Source organism: Oreochromis aureus, linkage group 19, assembly GCF_013358895.1.
Source record: "Oreochromis aureus strain Israel breed Guangdong linkage group 19, ZZ_aureus, whole genome shotgun sequence".
Taxonomy (NCBI): Eukaryota; Metazoa; Chordata; class Actinopteri; order Cichliformes; family Cichlidae; genus Oreochromis; species Oreochromis aureus.
This window is the reverse complement of record NC_052960.1, coordinates 12,706,211-12,723,557: the sequence shown is the minus strand read 5'-3', so window position 1 is coordinate 12,723,557 and position 17,347 is coordinate 12,706,211. Positions and strand designations below refer to the sequence as shown.

The window sequence follows — 17,347 nt, the reverse complement described above, 5'->3', positions numbered from 1 at the left end:
ATATTCAGGAATTAGAAAAAACCATCAAATCCCTAGAAGAAGCTTACGCGTACCACCAAGATCAGGAAACACTGAACAAAATACGCAAAACAAAACTAGAATTAAATGAGATAATTGATAAAAAACAAAATTCTTAGTACAAAGACTACGCTTACAAAATTATGAACATAGTAATAAATCGGTCAATTTCTAGCAAACCAGCTAAAAATAAATAAAGAAAAAACAACTATATGTGCTGTTCAAGATTCATCTGGGAACACAATATTTGACCCGAAACAAATAAACAACATTCTCAGGGATTTCTATAAAACGTTGTATTCACCACAAATAAACCCATCTAAAAAGGAAATTGATCAGTTTTTAGACAACATAACTCTCCCAAAATTATTAGACACTCAAGCAATGGCACTAGATTCGCCACTGACACCAGGTGAACTCCAGGAAGCCCTGATAAGTATGCCCAATAATAAGGCTCCAGGCCCAGATGGCTTTCCTGCAGAATTCTACAAAGAATTCTGGACGATTCTAGCACCAGTTTTTTACAGAACGTTGTTGGAAATCAAAGAAAATGGCAGACTTCCATCAAATATGAATTCTGCAAACATTAATCTCCTGCTAAAACCAGGCAAAGACCCTGTATATCCCTCAAGCTATCGTCCAATATCCCTTATAAATGTAGACCTTAAAATAATCTGCAAAGCTCTCTCGAAGAGACTAGAGAAAATCAATTCCTCTTTTACTGCTGATTCCTGATTTGGTGCTGATGCCATTAAAGGTTTTACCCTTTTAGTCTTCTGTTCAAGCCTGACTACAACCTGCAATTAATTTCTTTACCGATTAGTCTTTATTCAGTGAAAAATGCTGCAATGTTCATTTTCCAGAGCCTAAAATTGCGTCTGCAAAACTCCTTTTTTGTCCCACAAACAGCCTAAAACTCAAAAAGTGGTCAGTTTAGTGAGAGAAAAAAATGTAAATCCAAATATTTGTTGTCCTTTTAATTAGCTGAATAATCTCTTACAGTCTGACATCTCAGGCAGATGACTTTCCAGTATGAGGAAGAACCAAACTTGCGTACCTCAAGTTTTGTTCTTGAGGTAGTGAGACTTTCTTCAGTTTTGAAGATCTGTTTCTTAATTAAGAGCTTGAATAAAACTGCATGAAGTGAGAAAGAGTGCCACCATCATAAAAAGTCTCTGTGCACTAAACAACAAGCAAAAATGACCCAGTTTGTTCTCTTTTAAAACAAAATGTCTCACTATCAAAAGAGGCTTGAGTCAACGTTGGGCTTTTTCTATGAGACCATCTGTGACGTTAGCCTGCATGGATCCCTGTGTTTGCCAAACCTTGAACAAAGGTCTTTGGAAAGTCCTTCATCAAAGTTGTATTAACACTATTTATCTCTCAGAAAAACTTTGAAGAAAAAGAAAAAGCTGATAGCTGAGGGACAAACAGGGAGGTTTGCCAGTGCACCCAGAATGTGGTTGGTTTTTTTCACTGGTGGAAAAATTGAAATGAACTGGACCATTGCCAAACAACTTCAGGTACAGCTGAGGTGTGGTGTCACAATCTCCTGCCCTGACCCAAATTTAACCCCAGAAGGGGAAAACCATGTCAATAAGGCAGCTGCTATTGAGCCACCAACTTGGACTAAACAGAATATTGAGCCTTTCTGCTGAGCTGATTTTGGCTTTTTCCTCCTTGACAGGAAGATGCAATTTTGTCAAACAGGAAAGAAAAAGCTGAGAGGTTTTAAAGTGATAATGATTTGCACAGAGCATTCAACACAATTCGTGTCAGTAAGAAGAAAGTGAGAGATTTTAAAGGACAGAGAGCAGCAGGTTTATCTGTAGGACATGAGAGAGGGTGTCAACTGGCAGCACAGCCGCTCCATCACACCATCCATGTCCTAAAGTACAATAAAAAGCAGACATTTATGGTTCAGGATGTCTCACCCCTAATGCCCCACCAGTCCACAGGCATGCAGACACTTTACTGCAAAACTCCAATAGTGAAAGCAGGTTTTTGAAACAGATGTTTCAAATTTTACATTTGAATCCAAATACAGTAAAATACATAAATGTTTAGCCCGACTTATTTGTCAAGTCAACGTTATTTTGTAAAATCACTACACAAAACTGAGTCATTTTTACCCAGATACAAAAGTCACAGTGAATACACAAATGATATGATGCATCAAATGTATGAATGTGCCATCAGGTCATTTCCTGGTACTGGAAAGGTTATGAAATGATATAAAGACGACAGATCATGTATTTCGCGAATTTTACCCTAAAAGTCAGCCCTATCTAATAAAAGCAAATTGAATCCAGGGGGACAGATGCAAAACAAAAAAATATTTAAGGTAATCACTATGAACTGTGATAAGGTCATGACAGGCTCACCTCAACATATTCCCCTCTCACTGTGGGCGTTACAGGGGATTTCTACCTACAGCGGTCTGTCGCCTGTCTTTATTCAAGTTGTAAAAAAACAAAACACAAAACCTCAAAACCACAGACTTAGATGTATAAACCTCGGATCCTGCGGATTTGTGAAGGTGGCGAGGCTCTGGGTTCATCCTGCAATGCCGATTGGGCAGAATGCAGCAAAAACATCCCATAATAACTTGAATAGTTCAATCCATAAAATGTAGTCGGTCATGTGACCCTGCATGTGCCATCACAGGTGAGATGCTGTAGGTGCATGATTGGCTACTGCAGACCAAACGCTATGAACATTTGAACCTCTCGTGTGTGACATATGTAATGAGCGACAAATGAGAGGAAATAATGTAAAGAGCTATGACCAGGGCGATCCCCACTATCAGGAGATGAGCGCAGACGAAGCCGGTGGTGTAAATGGCACAGGATTTCCGAGTCATGGTCAGGTACTGAGAGAGAGAGAGAGAAAAGACCGAGCTGGTCGGGGGCGGTCATGAAATGGAACTGCAGTTCTCGGTAAACCGGGATGCAGAAAGGGAGCTGACCTCCTCCTCCCCTTTCTCTGCTTAATAATGTACAACGCAGTGTAGCAGCGTGTACATCCCCGTGCCGCCACTAGTGTGACACCAATGACTGTAAAAAAAAAAACATGGACAACCTAATAGCCCCCAAAAATGAGGCCAACATGTGCAGGGTGCACATGGTTCATAAACTAACTCTACACAGCAAGCATTGAAAACACAACCTGCAAACAAATACACGTGTGTGTGTGTGTGTGTGTGTGTGTGTGTGTGTGTGTGTGTGTGTGTGTGTGTGTGTGTGTGTGTGTGTGTGTGTGTGTGGGGCTTGCGGGGGGGGGGGGGTCAGCTGCTTCACAGTTTAGACATTTAATTTCAGTAACAAAAATCAGTGATGTCTGAATTGTATCCAGCAAACAACAAGATCATTTGCCATCACAAGTGTTGCTGTTACGTAACTCTGAAGTTAACATGTTTTTATGGCACCTTAATGAGAATTAAATAAATAGGACATTGGTAATTGCTCACTTATTATGTCACTTGACTTCATAAATTTTTCACTGTTGCTGAAATAAAGTTTTTTGGGTGAGAAGCTGCATTGCGTTGGTGGACAAATTTTTCTCATTGCAGTTGAACACTCTGCATCTGCAGCCATCAGCTATACTGAAGTAGCTTTTGTTACAGCTATAAATGATTATGTGAGCTCTCCACTACCAGACATTAATAATATCTAGTATCTTCAGCCTAAACATCATTGATAGATAAAGTCTGTTGAGAGCCAGATCTACATCATCTTAACAGAATTCGGGAGAAGCGATATGTCCAGGCTTCTGAAGGTACCAACTGAGAGTAGAGCTAATATTTGCACTTATTTTGCCGTGATAGTCACATTTGCACCAAGACACAGCTTGTGGTTCAGAAAATTGCTGGCAAATGACTCTGTGGAACAGAGTGAGGAACAAACTGATTCAATGTTATGCAAAAAAAACCACACACAAAAAGCAATCGAAAATACATCAGTTGAAATAAAATAAAAAAAGGACAGCATAGACAGAATAAAGAAAATAAATAAAGTCTTACACCCTGAGTAACTAATCTGTGCTGGCAGCAGAAGTAAACGTGTAACTTGGTTAAGTATCTTGTTTTCTTTTCCCAGGATATTTTAGGTTGTGGTTGATTTTGGTTTGGTTGAAACAGTGGTCTAACTTCTTCTTTGAGTGAATCCTTTTTAAATAAAAACGTATTAAAAAGCAATGCTGTGATGGTAGTTGTGGGAGCATCCAAAATGAACACAGGAAGTACCGTCTCTCTACATGAGCCAGCGTGGAGGGTACAACACTACTATAGTGTTGACAACAACAGCTTGGAGAGTCAGAGTGCATCTGGAAAGTATTCAGTGCTTCAGTTCCATATTTTGTCATTTTCACACTAACCCTTTCGTGCATAGTGGTTACTACAGTGGACAGCTATTCAAAGGCTGTTTTCTTGTATTTGTGTCAGTGTTGATGGTATACTTGCCCATTAACCACTACATTGGACACTGATGTGTCACTCCATACCCAATTCATAAGTCGAGATGTATGTTGTCCACCTAAGTAGACATGTAAAAAAAAAAAAAAACTCTTTGGAAAGTACATGTTTAAAAAAATGAAGTTCAAAAATCTTTTTTTCATGCCTAAAGATGACTAAAAGTACTTAAGAGAAAAATCCTGATTGAGGTTGTCATAATTCATGTGTGAAAGGGTTAAAATTCTCAGCAATGCCCCATGAAGAGGTGAGAAAAGGATGCATTAAAATTCATTTTTTAAATATAAAAAGTAAATTAAAAATGTACATTTTTCACATCCTTTGCTCAATACTCTTTTTGTGTAATGATGTAATATTTTTGAGCAGTTTCTCAAATTCCTCCCCTGAAGTTTAATCAGTTTAGATCAGTACTGTCAGTGCACAGCCATTTTCAGATCTCTTCAGAGATATTCAAGCCTGGACTCTGGCCTCGGCCTCTCAAGGACCCTCATAGAGTGGTTCTGAAGTCACTCCTGTTATCTTGGCTGTGTTCTTAGGGTCATTGTCCTGTTGGAAGATGAACCTTCACATCAGCCATCTGACCACTCTCCTATAAAGGCCTGATTGGTGGAGTGGTGTAGAAGGTGCTTCTCTCTCCATAGCCTCTGACAAAGCTCTCTCAGGTTCTTGGTCACTTACCCTTCTATCCCAATTGCTCAGACTGGCCAGGCAGCCAGCTGTAGGAAGTCCTGGTGGTTCCTAACTTTGTTCTTTTATGGACGATGGAGTAAATTCTTCTCATTGGGACTTTCAATATTATGTGGAATTTCAGTCACTCCTACTACAAGAACCTCTGCAGCTGTCTCTCTGTAAAAAAAAGAAAAAAAGAAAAAGAAAACACTATTCTTTAGTGACAATGTGGAGAAAAAAACGTTTGTTTGAAATTGATAAAAAAAAAATATGTCAAGTATTCACAGCCTATGTTATGACACCCAAATCATGTCCAATCAAAAATGCTTACCATCTAACAGATCATCTCCCCTCTCTCTCCTCTAGTGGGTGTGGTGAGGCCCACCCTCACTGTCCTCCCTCCATTCAAAGAGGAAGAGAAGCAGTGCAGTGCCACTCTGGTCTGTTTGGCCACCGGGGGCTTCCCCTCAAACTGGAAGCTGGGCTGGAAGGTGGGGAGCACCAGCACATCCTCAGGTGTGTCAAGCAGCCTGGAAGCCTTGGGGACAGACGGTCGCTACAGCTGCAGCAGCACCCTGAGCCTCTCTGCAGACCAGTGGAGGAAGGCGGGCTCAGTGAGCTGTGAAGCCAGTCTGAGTGGACAGAGCCCCGTCACTCAAACCCTGGACCCTGACCACTGCTCAGAGTAGAGCTTCAGCAACACTTCCTGTTTGCATATGATGTGTTTGATGAAGCTACAGGTTTTGTTTGTTCTAATCTTCCTGCAAATATTTGACTCTCTATTGATGTGCATGCAGATGTCATCTGTTTATTCATATTGTGTTTTCAAACCATGCTATAAAAAGAAAGTCTGTGGAACCCAATAAAATCCCAGTTTATGAAAAATCACTAATGTTTTATCTTTTGTTCTATATTTAGCAGAATATATAAATTTTAGATAAAAAGGCAATTTATTAAAGTTTGGAAATACATAAATATCAGTTTCTGTCATTGCACTTAAAAGGGTGCTCATGAACTTTTACTCATATTTAATGATAAATATAAAGATTGAATCACTATAAACACAGTTGTATACTTCTTCAGTTTTATTTTTTTATTCAGTGTGTTTGTGGTTGATGATTCTTGTGTTAGTGGATCAGTTATTCTCATCACAGTCCAGCACGCTGCACCTGCAGCCTTTAACCAGACTGAAGGAGGTTCTTGTACTGCTATAAATCACTGTGTAAACACTCGACTACAACGACAGCCCAAATAGTAATAATGTCTAACATATTCAGACTGAAACCCACTGATAGTTAAAGACTGAGAACCAGATCTACTTCTGCTGAATCGAGAAAAGGCTCCAGAGAAGAGATTTAATTTTCAGTATATAAGAAATTTGGGGGGTTTCTGAAGGTACTGTACCATGTTAGAGAGGTTTAACCTACAGTCCTTGAATACTAGGCAGTTGTAGAGGATGAGTTACTCTACTTTAAATGACTCCCACTCCTTATTGGAGGATTTCAGCTTCTTCCTTCGGGACAGAGGTTTGCGGCCCCTAAATGCAGGCGAAGCTTGAAGAAACAGCTTTGTCCAAACTGCTATTTTGTTGTTGTTGTTGTAGGAAATGACACATGTTTTTTTCTGTATTCTTTTTTTAAAACTGCATTTATTTATTTACTGTACTTATTTCTCTATTTATGACAGTGCTTTTATCTCCTTTTTGCTGTTTTATATGAATTTATATGAATCAGTATAGTGTTGTCTAGTTTTAGAAGCTGTGATTAGGACGTCTATTTAAATTTGTTGATTAAAGATCATAATTAGAGATCATAAGCTGCCTTTGATTTAGACATGTCTGATATTTTTGTAAAAACACAAAATAATGTATATATATGAATATTTTCAAACAATGCACAGAATGCTCTGTGAGTTCCATATGACATCATCATAACAGTGATTTACTGAGCAGCTGAGTTAGAACTTGCCACTCACACACTGAGAAGCACTCACAAACTTTCTGTTTCTAAACAGTTTGTTCACTTTTGAGCTCAGTCATGCCTGAAAAGACATCAAATAACTTTGTCCATCGCTTTCGAGATTTGATCCAGAGAAGCCGCACAGGTGGAGATGTAAGTAACTAAACATAATCATTCTTGATTTCTCTGCTGTTCAAATGTCAACGTTTCTGAGAGATGTGTTATATTTTGCTGCTTTGCACAGTCAACTGTAAGTCACTGTAGACAGAGCAACTGTCAGCGCTTCACCACAGAGTCCAGGATCCTGGACTTTCACAAAGCTCAAAGCAGTAAGACAAATGTGTACTTTCAACAGGCAGACCCAACGCATATCGCACAGAGACCCAGAGTTTGTGCTGTGCAACTCCCACCTTTATTTAAGCAATGCACAGACTCTCCACAGGGAGTCCAGAGATGCTGGAACTTAAGTCCCCGGTTGGAGGACCCTTTTTTGAGTCAGGAGGACCCTAAAAGAAGTGTGTGTAGCCTCAGCTCTGGAGACACACACACACCCAGTGATCTGAGGGCCATTCCTCTCATTGATAGTCCTGCTGAGATGACACCGCTCACTCCAGTTCCTCCACCTCCTCGAGCAGCTTCACAATTGCCTGTTTTCTCTGCTAAAAATTCAGGAGCAGGTCGGTTCAAAGGTTATGCTTTTCTTTAGTGGTTACACCTGCTGTTAATCAGTTAGTTTAAATTTTAAAATTTGACACTGTCGATTATCTATTTTAATGCTAAATTACACATATTCTTACTATCCATTCATTTTATATGCTTTTTTGAAAAAGAATCAGGAAGAAAAATGTTTATTGTTGTTGTTTTGCTTTTACTAAGATGTCAATTTGTAGTTATTTAGTTATTTTTTGTCTAAACAGACACGAAGGTCATTCGTGGAATAAGAGTTGTGACAGCAAAAAACCAACTTGGGCCCATTTTGGAAAAACTGCAGCTTTTCCAGGATGGGATTGTAACCTCACCTGGACACACAGTACCAACCAAAACCTTTGCTGCAGTAAAGCCGTTGTGTACAAAACCTCCAACAGTTCCCAAAGCGCATAAACGAGGACCTCGGCCTGGGACGTTGCTGCGCCGTGCAAAAGTCGTCCCTATAGACGGTAAGTGGTTTTCCTCAGTAACTGTAGAAGATGCTGAATACTCAAACTTTAATTTAAGGAATTTTTTTAAAAGATTTTTATGAACAATTAATCACTGCATCATGTACAATGCTTTGAATTAGAAGAAATTACAGTTTTTTTTTACTAACCTCGTTGATTATCAGACAAGAAAGCAGACAGTCAGTGCAGTCGGAATAATCCAAGAGAGGGCAGGGTCAAACTCCCACCTCTAGCTACACCTGTAGAGAGCCTGTCCCACAGCTTTAGTCTGCTGTCTTCAGACGACTGGTAAGAAATGTAGCAAGGTGACATTAAATACTGCACAGAAACAGTGCTGCATAATGTGGCTGTGTTATTTGTGGTGTTCCTGAAGTCATGTTCAATGTTGTGTCGTGTAAATACAGGATAAAGAAAAGACAGGGGCTGCAAACTATTCAGTCTCTGGCAAAGCACCACTCGGACATCCTGAAGACTAAACTGCATGAAGTGTGTCTGGTCCTCATTGAGGAGGTATTGCACACTTTATGTTTCTTATATGTGTTTCATGCAGTTACTTTCCCTTCAAGTGCATACTACAGCCTCAACTGATGATCATCACTCACATTTTAGGTGAAAAACCAGCGCTCAGCAGTAGCCTGTGAGGCCATACATGCCATCGATGAGCTCTACATTCAGCTCCAGAAAACAATGGACCCAGAAGTTGAAACAACAGGCCGAGCTCTATTGCTGAAGCTTGCACAGACCAACAACAACTTTATTCATCAGGAGGTCAAACTGGCGCTTGATGCCATGGTGGAAAATTGCAGCCATGGACGGATTCTGAGCGCTCTGTTTAACACAGGACTGAAGTAAGAGGAGAGAAGAGGCTGTAGTGATTTTATCAGAAGACATGAAAGAGAGATCATGTTCACTGAGTTGTGTGTCTAATATTGTCCTTTCTCAGCCATCGCTGTGTGGCAGTGAGGAATAGCACGGCTCAACACCTGCACCAGCTGGCTGACAAACTTGGAGCAGCCGTCATCCTGAAAGCAGGAAGCTTCACTGAACGCTTTCTAATTGCTGCCTCTAGAATGGCAGGGGATGCTGCACCTGAAGCCAGGTGGGTACTTTTAAAAGGGTTTGGAAGTGCATTAATGTGCGAGTCCTGTTTTATTTTCTGTGAGTTTACACAATTAATGAAAATTAATGAGAACTGTAATCTTCCACAGGTACCATGGGCAAACAATCATCAAGAAACTGGCCCTTCACAAGGACTTTATGAATTTGTGGATGAAGATTGTCCCTGAAAAAGACAGGCGTCCTGTGGAGAAGAGCTTGAAAAAGGCTAATAATTACAGGCAGCAGGTCAGCATCCAGACTAAGCTCTCCTCTCCAGCAGGACCTCGGATCCCCAGATGTGACAATGCAAGTCCTGACGAGTAAAGAGGAGAAGAGCAGCTGCTACAGTAGCAGCAGCAGCACTCTGAGGCTAAGCTGGGAAAGTGGTTGGAGGTTCAACCATCATGACCACAGACAGTCCCAGTCGCTCTGCAGGAGTAAACTACTCCATCTTCAGGACTACAAACTATTTCTCTGAAGGACAATATTATTTAGATTTACATTAATTATTATTGCATCATTCTTATTATTACCTTATTTGTATTATTTCATTTTTATTATCACATTTTTAAGATCCTGAATGAACAATGTAAAATAAATCACTTTGTTTTCATCTGAATTAAAATGGCACTTTGGTTGGCACATATGCAGTTTCTGTTTTTCTGTCAACAAATATCAATACATTCTTAGTTCTCTTGTTTTCATTTTTAACTCATTATTTTGCATTTTTATCAGGATTCAAAGTCATTTTTATAACATAAAGAAATATTAAATAAATATTAAGAATTATTATAGAAACATTTTGAAAAGAAATGAAAATGATTTGGTGGTAAACAGTTTTTTCAACACAGAGGTTGTAAAATGTTTTCTTTACTCGAAAAAAGTGGTTAGATGCTTGTTCAGAGTCCAGCAGGTGTTTGTTCGGCCACTGAATGACTTTGAATCACTTTGGTGGACTTTTTGTGGAGGAACCAAACTCATCAGTGATTATATGTACACAAATCTATCAAGAATATAACTGCAGCAACAAGACATTTAGTCTCAAGTATCAGAACTTATATAAATCTATATAAATAGATGATGTCTGCCAAAACTTAACACCAAAATAAATCAACAGTTCACTGCTTTCACTTTAACATTGTGTTACATTCATGTTATTTAAAACATCTTTGCAGAAAAATAAGGTTTTTATTCAGCTTTACCGGGTTTGTTACATTTATTCATGAACAAAAACTTACATAAGTTACATAAATATTTGAATTCAAGTAAATGCTGCATCTAAAATCCATGACTTGATTTAATTTCTTTCATTCATTGTGTTTCTGCTTGATGACTCTGGTTGTCTTTAGTGGACCAGTTATTCTCATCAGTCTCTTCATTAACAATCTACACCTGCAGCCTTCAGTCAAAGTGAACGATGTGTTTTGTAAAGCTGTAAATTACTGTGTGAACACTCCACCATCATGCCAACACAGACAGTAATAATCTGCAGCAACTCAGAAAACCCAACATGACAGAGTTATTGGAAAAACCATCCTGATGAGGTTTTCTGTGTGAGTCCATTAAGAAATCTTAAAATCAGAGGAGTAGTAAGGCATAAAAATAATTATTTATTTATTCATCTAATTTTATCATCATTAATTTTATGTATTAGACTTATAAAGGATGCTGGAATAACATAAAAATAAATAAACATATGTAGCCTCAGGATCCTTTAACCTACCACATGAATTTTTCCTTTCGTACATTAGGTTGACAGTAATGAAAGTCAGTCATGTGATTGTTGTGATAACCACAACTTGTCAACAACTTCTCCTGCTGGTTTCCAGCAACATGAATAACTATCTGAATATTAATGAACTTTGAATCTTGCTGTGGTTATGGACAAATGTTCATGTGTCTCTGCTCTCTCCTCCTTCAAGCAGCTCTCTGTGACTCAGCAAAGCTGCACTTTAGTTTAAAGATGAGCAGAAATACATTACATACATTATGGATTTGATCAACTGGTCTCTGAATGCAATTGACACCCCTTTCTCAACGAGAAGTCTGGGCTTGGGTGAGCCTGACTGCTGAAGATTTCTACCTATTCGGAACCATGATAACAGGGTTCTGGCTGATCGGAGCTGGCTTGGCCCTGGCTTATCGAAGAATTAAGAAAGCGGAACCGGCTGTTCAAACCTCTCAAGGCTGCCCGCTGGAATTGAAACGATGGGACGAGGTGTGAGTTTCTCAAAATGGGCTCATTGAGTGCAGCACAGATAAGATCTTGGAAAGGCTACGGCTGCCGTGAATACTCAGAATAAGATCTCTGAGTGCAGACTGGATTACATCTCGGAAGGGCTCGCTCGGCATAACATCTCTGAGCGTAAATTGGATGACATCTCGGGGAGGCACACTGTCGTGAGTTTTTCAGAATCGGCTCCTTGAACACAAGAATGACAACATCACAGAACGCAAGTATGGCGAAGCTCGCGGCTCTCCATCGGGAGATTGAGAGACCAGTGTTGGACTGTAGAACTGCTTTGAAATTCATATAAGCTGTTCGCACTAAAGTAAAAAGCACCTTCACTTCATGCGGATACCTTCTCGGCGCCAGCTGCGGTTGCAAGGCTGGAGCTGTACAACAACACCCTGATTACAGACTGTGTTTAGTCTGTTCCTTCCTATTCTATGCAAGGCCACCTGGGTTGGCTGGAAGACTGTTTACTTAGCCTGGCAGGGCGAAGGACACTGTCTCAGCTGAACTCTGGACACGCACACACATACATATACACTGATATGCACACACTCATCCCCCTCCTTTCCAAACGCCTTCGACGCTTATTCCTTCCGATGCTGACGGTGGATCATGGAGACCAGCGCATAGGCTGCAGGCCCGGATGTACTGTCTAAATCGGCTGTCTCTCACCCTTTACCCGCCCCTGTTGCTTGTCATGTGTTTCTTTGGTGTATTAAGAGTTTTTTCATGTGCTATGTGCAGAGGTGTTTTTTTCTGTTCCCAAACTGATCTCCCTGTTGGAGCTCAGTCTGGGGGAGTTATTTTTTTCTCCTTATCTTTCCTCATGTTGTGCTTTTCCATGTTATACCCCTCTGACCTGTCTTCCCCGTGATGTTTTGTGTAATGTATGTATGGTCGGAGGGTAAGATGGCGCCGCCATTGCGTGCAATAGGTCGGCAGCCTTATGAAATTTCTCCCTTGTGGGACTAATAAAGGTATATCAATCAATCAATTAGAGACATTTTATACCTTCAAATCCGCTCTTCTACAAAACCACTTAAGTAACAACAACAAAAAAGAAAAACATGAGAGAAATGCAAATGAAATTTTCATTTTTCCATTCTTGCCAAACTTTTTCTTTAAAACTATTTATTTATAAGTTTTGGGGAGAGGTGGACAAACCTCAGATCCATTTTCAGTGTTTATTCTAAGATGAACTAACAAAGTCCTCATTTGTCTCTGCTCTCACCTCCAGCAGGGCTCTGTGCTCCCCCAGTGATGACAAACGGTCAGGACAGGAGTTGAGTGTGAGACAAGCAACCTGCTACTCTTAGCAATATGAGTTGTAAGGTTTGAACAGACAGCAATGGTTTACAAAATTGGCAACATCAACTTAGAGAGTGATATGTAACTTAGCTGGTGGGTATGGATGTTGTTAATTAGTAATAGTATGATTATTACTGCAAATACAGCTTTTAATGATGAGTAACATTATTTTTGGCCTTTCAGGTATAAATTTGTTGAAATCAAAAGATTCCAACTGTAGATTCATTATTTTGACAATGCTCAAGAGAAAATCAGTGTTTTTTATTCATTATACAGGTAGCAACATACAACGATAAAAATCTTAAAACAAATTGTTTTTTATCATGACCAAGAACCTTGTTATGAATATAAATATAAACATTTATGCTCCATCTGTTTATACAAACAGCAAAACTATTCATGTGAATACAGTTAAATAACGTAATGTTAACAGAAAATGACTTGATCACAGCAGATGTTTTTAAAATTCTTATTTCAGAATGCCTCAATACACATGACGTGTTTAAATTAATTTCTTTATTTAGTGCTTGGTGAGGTTACTGTCAGCTCTGTGTTCAGTGGTCTGTACCAGAGTCTCTCCTACTTCAGCAGCTGCAGTCAGTTCCTGCTGTAACAGCTCAGTGTCTCTGCAGTCTGACTGAGGGAGGTTTTTGTACGACTACAAATCACTTTGTGAACACCCAAGCACTGTTTATTTTGTGGTAACTCTGACAGTAGTAAATTGCTGCATCTTCAGCCTGAACTCCACTGATGTTCATAGAGAAGTCAGAGCTGCTTCCACTGCCACTAAATCGAGATGGTGTTCCTGACTCAAGCTTTTTCACATATTTTATTAGGAGCTTTGGAGTCTGTCCAGATTTCTGTTGATACCAGAATATATATTCATCATCATCATCATCACCATCACCCAAAGCCGCCATAAGATCAAAAACATCAGAATCTCTGTAAACAGCTTGGCTGGTCCTACAGGTCAGAGTGACAGTGGATCCAGGAGTAGATGTCACTACTGGAGGTTGAGTCACAGTCACCTGACCGCTGCATCCTGCAGACAAAAACAAATCATTCATTTATCAGCAGAAATCAATGAGAGAAAAAGCAGCACATCATGTTTGAAATGTTGCTGAGTGAATGAACCTGTAAAACAGCAGCAGGTCAGCGTCCAGATGAGGATGGTGATGAGAGTCATGGTGGTTGTGCTTTCTGCTGTGTTGACTGACAGATGTGAGTCCTGCAGTGTTGAACTCACAGGACTATAAACCTTCTCAGTTCTCTGGAGGATCAGCTGATGATGCAAAGCCTGCTCTCTATGGAAATCATTTCTCTGCTCTCAACATACAACAAAACAATGTGAGAAGGAATTTTATTCTGGGTGTTTTACATGATGTGTATATGACTGGGTTTAGTCATAGTAGCTGTTATTCAAAACTTGGTGTCAGAAAGTGTGAATCTATAATACAGTATCACGACTGAACGGCTATATAGTACTGAAAATTTAAATAATTTTTTGAGTTAATCCATTTTAATTAGGGGTTTTTTTTTGCATTTATCTGTTAATAAATATTTTTTTTCACAAATTCTGAGACGGAAAGTATAGCACTAGGAGGACCTCTATTTATTTCTACAAACAGTCAGCAGGATAAAAATATTCTTGCCTTAAAGATCTTTTATTTTTTTTTTTGCAGATTTAGGGTTTTATCGCTGATTTTATAGTTTATTAGTCTGATAGTAAAAAAGGAAGTGAAACAAACAAATGACAAGGTCCAGCTCTGTTTGTTTTCCATCAAGAAAATAACTTTCTCTACTTACTCTAAATTATTGTAACTTTTACACAGATTTTAATTGAGTGTGAAAACACAATTTTATTAAAGCCTTATGTACTTCTATTTCTGACCTCCTGTCCTCAGTCTGATCAAGGTATAATTCACACAATTAATCCACGGTGCTGTTAATCTCTGTCATGTATCATAACTGTGTAATACTCAGCTGTTACTGAAAATATGATATGAGGGGTTTCACTGAAATGTTTGACACCATGTTGGATATAAAATTTTATGCTGTTGACTAAATGAATTAGTTTTCGTACAGATGCACTTTAACGGTTGAGTTTACAGTTCGTTAGTCTGATGTGATGAAAAGGAAGTGAAACAAACAGATGACAAACTAACGTTTCCTGTACACACTTAAATGTTATCATCAAGTAAACAAATGTAGCAGCACATTCACTAATTTGTTATTCTTTGTCAAAGCCTAATATCCTCCAATTTCTTAGTTTCTCTGCTCTGTTTTATCACAATATCATCATGCAGTTAATCCACAGGCCTGTTAATCTCTGTCATGTATCATAACTGTCTCGTGTCAGCTCTCTGTCCTGCAGTAGAAGTTAATCTGCTCCTTGTGTGTCTGTGATCTTCCCTCCAGCTGGCCCCATGGTCAGACCCTCAGTCTCTCTGCTTCAACCCTCCTCTGAGAAGCTCTCTGGAGGTCCAGTCACACTGGCCTGCCTGCTGACCGGCTACTCTCCTCAGGGAGCTGAAGTGAGATGAGAAGTAGATGGCACAGAGGTGACAGAGGGGGTCCTGAACAGCTTAGAAGAAGAGAGGAGTAGTCGCTACAGCAGCAGCAGTACCCTGATGCTGAGCCAAGAGAACTGGATGAATGCAGAGGTGTTCTCCTGCAGGGTGAACCATCATGACCACCGGCAGGCCAAGTCCTTCCGCAAGAACCGGTGTGAGGGCTAGAGGGGCTGCTGAAGTCCAGGACAGGAGCTTAGTGTGGGGAGCAGGAGATACATCCCTGCTGCTCTGATCAATATGAGTTTCAAATTATTATTATAACAACAACTTAGATAGTGACATGTGTAGCAGCTAGACGTGAGTGTGCCTAATACCTCCCAATTCATATTTTTCTCAATAAAGCTTGTAGTGATCCATATTATTAAGTATTTTTCTCTTATTTTAAAATGTAGTAGCTCTAATATTGGAGCGTATGGTACTATAAATGAACCTGCTTGCCTATCATATGAAAAATCAATTCATGTATCTCCAAATCTTACTCTTACTGAAAAATTTAAAACTTGAGTTTGATTCAGCAAATTAATTCTTCAGTTTAAACTGGGGTGATCGTGGCTCAAGAGTTGGCAGTTCGAGCCCCAGCTCGCACAGTCTCGGTCGTTGTGTCCTTGGGCAAGACACTTCTCCCGTTGCCTACTGGTGGTGTTTAGAGGGCCCGGTTGGCGCCAGTATCCTGCAGCCTCGCCTCTGTCAGTGCGCCCCAGGGCTGCTGTGGCTACAATGTAGCTAGCCATCACCAGTGTGTGAATGTGTGTGTGAATGGGTGGATGACTGAATGTGTAAAGCGCTTTGGGGTCCTTACGGACTAGTAAAGTGCTATACAAATACACGCCATTTACCATTTCAAATTGAAACTACCAGTAGATCTACACAATTAGAAATATCCAATTTCTCTGAACGTTTTATGTTGCATTATAACATTTTTAAGAAAGTTTCAGTCACAACCAGCAGCTTAATTAATGAGTAATTAAATCTAGGTTCTCACTTTAGAAGTAAATTGAGTGTAATCAGAGTACATTCTTTTGACATTGCAGCTCATTTCAAATTCAGTGTTTCAGCCAGATCGATATATATAACACAAACTACGTCTGTGTCATTTGACACATAACTAGTGTGAAGATGAGATTAGAATTTCTTTTCTAAGGTAAAGGCTGCTTATCAAGAGTCATATGCAAAGCATATATTTAGGGTTCTAATTATATTATAATTATATTATTATTATTTTTCAGTCAGTTTTTCAATGAGATATTGGATAGTTTGCAGTGCTGTGTTTCAGTTCACACTGATGAATTCTGTAGGACTGCTGTAGGACAGTTTGTGCTAACCTTGGTCACCGCTAGGTTCGGTCCTGCATTACACCAGAGACATTATAAGAAAGAGACATGGAACTGATTTGAAATATAGGCGAACACACATCTGTTGTTGTGAAACAGAACAGGTACATAGAACGTGTAAGTTGATCCTTTTCTCATTGAGCTTTATTTAGAAAACAAAACAAAACAATTTTTTTCCACGAAAGTAAGCAGCTTTTTTTTCGGTTTTCTTGTGGGAAAGAAAAGTAGAAACATGCCAAAGTGTCCTGTGAAAGCTCTTAATGATCTGAAAAACTTTGTTTTTTGTTTGTCACATGTGTTGTATAAATAGGATGCTGAAAAACTAAAACTAAAATAATAAATAAAAATGCTCCCCAGAATACATCTTATATACAGATGTAAATCTGTATTTAGTGCTTGGTGAGGTTACTGTCAGCTCTGTGTTCAGTGGTCTGTGTCAGTGTCTTTTTTCCAACAGCTGCAGTCAGTTCCTGCTGTAACAGCTCAGTGTCTCTACAGTCTGACTGAGGGAGGTTTTTGTACGACTACAAA

At 39.5% G+C, this 17,347-nt stretch overlaps 1 protein-coding gene and 2 gene segments (V, D, J or C); 2 read left to right on the top strand and 1 right to left on the bottom strand.

Moving 5' to 3' along the window:
• Positions 1 to 2,776: 2,776 nt before the first annotated feature.
• On the top strand, positions 2,777 to 5,844 carry LOC116315916. The segment is given in 2 exon segments: positions 2,777 to 2,882; positions 5,522 to 5,844. Coding segments are annotated over 2 exon segments (429 nt in total).
• A 1,261-nt stretch (positions 5,845 to 7,105) lies between these two features.
• Positions 7,106 to 9,914, top strand: LOC120434869 (TOG array regulator of axonemal microtubules protein 2-like). Its single transcript, XM_039603409.1, has 8 exons — positions 7,106 to 7,266; positions 7,469 to 7,790; positions 8,031 to 8,270; positions 8,435 to 8,558; positions 8,675 to 8,780; positions 8,880 to 9,118; positions 9,214 to 9,369; positions 9,479 to 9,914. Exons 1-8 carry the CDS (start codon positions 7,192 to 7,194, stop codon positions 9,690 to 9,692), a joined length of 1,476 nt encoding a protein of 491 aa, XP_039459343.1. The 5' UTR covers positions 7,106 to 7,191; the 3' UTR covers positions 9,693 to 9,914.
• Positions 9,915 to 13,267: 3,353 nt separating this feature from the next.
• LOC116316074 lies at positions 13,268 to 14,207 on the bottom strand. The segment is given in 2 exon segments: positions 13,268 to 13,954; positions 14,047 to 14,207. Coding segments are annotated over 2 exon segments (429 nt in total).
• Between the last annotated feature and the right edge of the window lie 3,140 nt (positions 14,208 to 17,347).

What these genes read in the sequence shown, in the direction of transcription:
- LOC120434869 (XM_039603409.1), top strand. Translation starts at nt 7,192, where the DNA reads ATGCCTGAAAAGACATCAAATAACTTTGTCCATCGCTTTCGAGATTTG. An exon ending in GTCTGGTCCTCATTGAGGAG is followed by an intron (nt 8,781 to 8,879) that starts GTATTGCACACT and finishes CTCACATTTTAG; the next exon opens with GTGAAAAACCAGCGCTCAGC. An exon ending in CTGTTTAACACAGGACTGAA is followed by an intron (nt 9,119 to 9,213) that starts GTAAGAGGAGAG and finishes GTCCTTTCTCAG; the next exon opens with CCATCGCTGTGTGGCAGTGA.